The sequence below is a fragment of the Anarrhichthys ocellatus genome, unplaced genomic scaffold, assembly GCF_004355925.1.
Source record: "Anarrhichthys ocellatus isolate YVR2014 unplaced genomic scaffold, GSC_Weel_1.0 scaffold6703, whole genome shotgun sequence".
Classification (NCBI taxonomy): Eukaryota; Metazoa; Chordata; class Actinopteri; order Perciformes; family Anarhichadidae; genus Anarrhichthys; species Anarrhichthys ocellatus.
The window spans coordinates 1-2,736 of NW_022286677.1; the positions used below are offsets into that span (position 1 = coordinate 1).

General features: G+C 39.8%; 1 protein-coding gene across 1 annotated transcript; it reads left to right on the top strand.

Annotated features, from left to right (window-relative positions):
• Window positions 1–6: 6 nt before the first annotated feature.
• Window positions 7–2,732, top strand: LOC116380290 (protocadherin alpha-3-like; the record flags this gene model as incomplete). Its single annotated transcript, XM_031842231.1, has 1 exon — window positions 7–2,732. A coding segment is annotated over exon 1 (1,659 nt), but the record flags the coding sequence as incomplete, so codon positions are not given.
• Between the last annotated feature and the right edge of the window lie 4 nt (window positions 2,733–2,736).

A 2,736-nucleotide genomic window follows, 5' to 3' on the forward strand; every position in this document is an offset into this window, starting at 1 on the left:
GAACACACTGGTGCTCCCTGACAGGAGGACACCTGGAGAGGTAAGACACATTGATATTATTAACCGCAGTACAACTACCTGTCCTTTCATTTTAAGAAGCAATGCATAATTACATGGCCATCTGAATACAAACATTTAAACAGGTTAATATCAAATTGATCACATTGGATCATTTAGTACACTAACACTTGTATTTAGAGAAATGGACTCTGCTTTCAAGGGTTCCCCTTCTATCAACTGTATAAACTGTGACTGAAATGCATTTTAATCCCGTAATTCCTAACTTTCTATAGTGCAATTTGTTTCATAGAGTTTACTCGCCTTCATGTCGGCCATTAATGCGGAATCCATAGTGATATTTTAGAGCCATTAACAAACTCTAAGGTTAAATGTCTTTTAGAACAAATATATCCCGGTGTTTCAAAAGTAGGATCTCCATTTCCTCAGGTAGCATCAAGTTTTATTTTTTCAGACACTGTCTTCTTATTGTTGGGTAGTTGATGTTTTCAATAACGCTAAAGTATTATACTCCAACACCTCATATTGCAGAATGAACTGTCGCTGTCCGTGGTGATGAAGTGTTTTTTTTTGTTTTTTTTATATAAATATACAAATGCTATACTTTCTCTGTAAATTACACAGATATAAGAATTTAGTCGTCTAGACTATTCCAAATGATCGCTTTTTTCAGTAGAAAGTCATTGTGACTGAAGGCCATTTCTTAAGGAAATTGACTGTTGCAAATCTGTCCTCATGCATTAACAGGCTGTTTGTCACCTTGTTTTCGTTGTCGTATCTTTTGTCGTCACCACATTTTTTGATCAAAGAGTGTTGCAATAACGTTTTGGATCGGATGGTGTCGGTATAATAGCAAAGTATGTGCCTCGAGCTTTTCGTCATCACCGTTAGGACCAATCCTGTATTTTGGCATTACGTGTAAAAGGCTTGAACACAAGACTAGCTCTGTTCAATTCCAAGAACTGTATTGGCGACGAAACGCCCTTTGCAAATGAATAAGGCTGATTATATTTCTTGAACATACAATTACAGATCCCGGAATTATTATTTTTCTCATGTACATTATGGAACAAAGCCGACGCCAGCCGTGGATCGTACGATGGAGATGCGTCGCCTACATGTTGGTTTTGGTAACGTTTTGGAGCGAAGCTTCGGCTCAGATCAAATATTCCATCTCCGAGGAGATGAAAGAAGGAAGTGTTGTTGGAAACGTTGCGAAAGACTTGGGAATTGATAAGGTTACGCTGAAAGATAGAGAATATCGTATTGTTGGCAGTTCAACGGAACCTCTTTTTCGTTTGAATAAGGACGACGGAATCCTGTATGTCAGTAGGAAAGTGGACAGGGAAGAGATCTGTGAACGAAGCAAAGCGTGTATAATCAACCTTAAAACCGTGCTAGAAAATCCTCTGGAAATCCATTATGTGGCTATAGAGGTGCTGGATGTAAACGACCACTCCCCCGTCTTTCCAGAGAAAGAGAAGCGACTGGAGATATTTGAATCGACATTACCGGGAGCACGATTCCAGATTCAACCTGCACGCGACCCCGATGGTGGTCAGTTTACTGTTCAGCAGTATACACTCAGCCACAATGATCACTTTCGTTTGGAAGTGAAGGAGAGGGGCGAAGACCGTAAGATGCCCTTTCTGATATTAAAGAAGCAGTTAGACAGAGAGGCTTTGAGAGAACACAAGCTTCTGCTCACAGCTATTGACGGTGGGAGGCCGGCGAGGTCTGGAACAATAGAAATACTCATTAAGGTGCTTGATGTTAATGACAATTCACCTGTTTTTACAAAAGATGTATATTCTGCTGTTCTATATGAAAACGCAGCACCTGGTACGTTAGTTATTCAGGTTAATGCGACCGATTTGGATGAGGGTGCAAACAGCGAAATTGTTTACTCATTTGGTGAAGAAGTAGATTTACATTTACAAAAACTATTTAACATCGACCCAACGACAGGAGATATTAAAGTGACCGGTTTGATTGATTTTGAAGAAAATGAAAGCTATGAAATTGATATCCAAGCTTCAGATCGGGGCATAGCCCCCTTTTCCGCAGACAAAACTGTGATAATAAAGGTAATCGACCTTAACGATAATCCCCCAGAGATTGAAATTACATCATTTTCCAAATCAGTTCCCGAAAATTCTAAAATTGGAACGACTGTAGCTTTAATCAGTGTGAACGATTTGGATTCAGGCCCCAATGGTCAGGTTTCCTGCTTTATACCTGAGGACGTTCCTTTCGCTATATCTCCATCCTTGCAAGATAATATGTACGCGATAGTGACCAAATCACGACTGAACAGAGAAGAAAAGTCTTTTTATGAACTTACAATTGTTGCAAAGGACACCGGTGAGCCATCGCTCTCATCTGAAAAGACATTGAGTGTTGTTGTATCAGACGTGAACGATAACAGACCACAGTTTTCACTGAGCCCCTATACGTTCTATATTACTGAAAACAATGACCTAGTAGCACCAGTATTTTCAGTTAGGGCATCTGACCTTGATGAGAGTGATAATGCACATATTTCATATCACATTCCGAGGGATCGCAGTGGGGATAATTTAGGTCTGTTTTTAAATATCAACACAGAAAATGGAGATATTTTGGCCCTTAAAAGTTTTGACTTTGAAACTCTGAAAACGTTCCAGTTCCAAGTTGTTGGCACAGATTCTGGAACTCCGTCACTAAGCAGCAACGTCA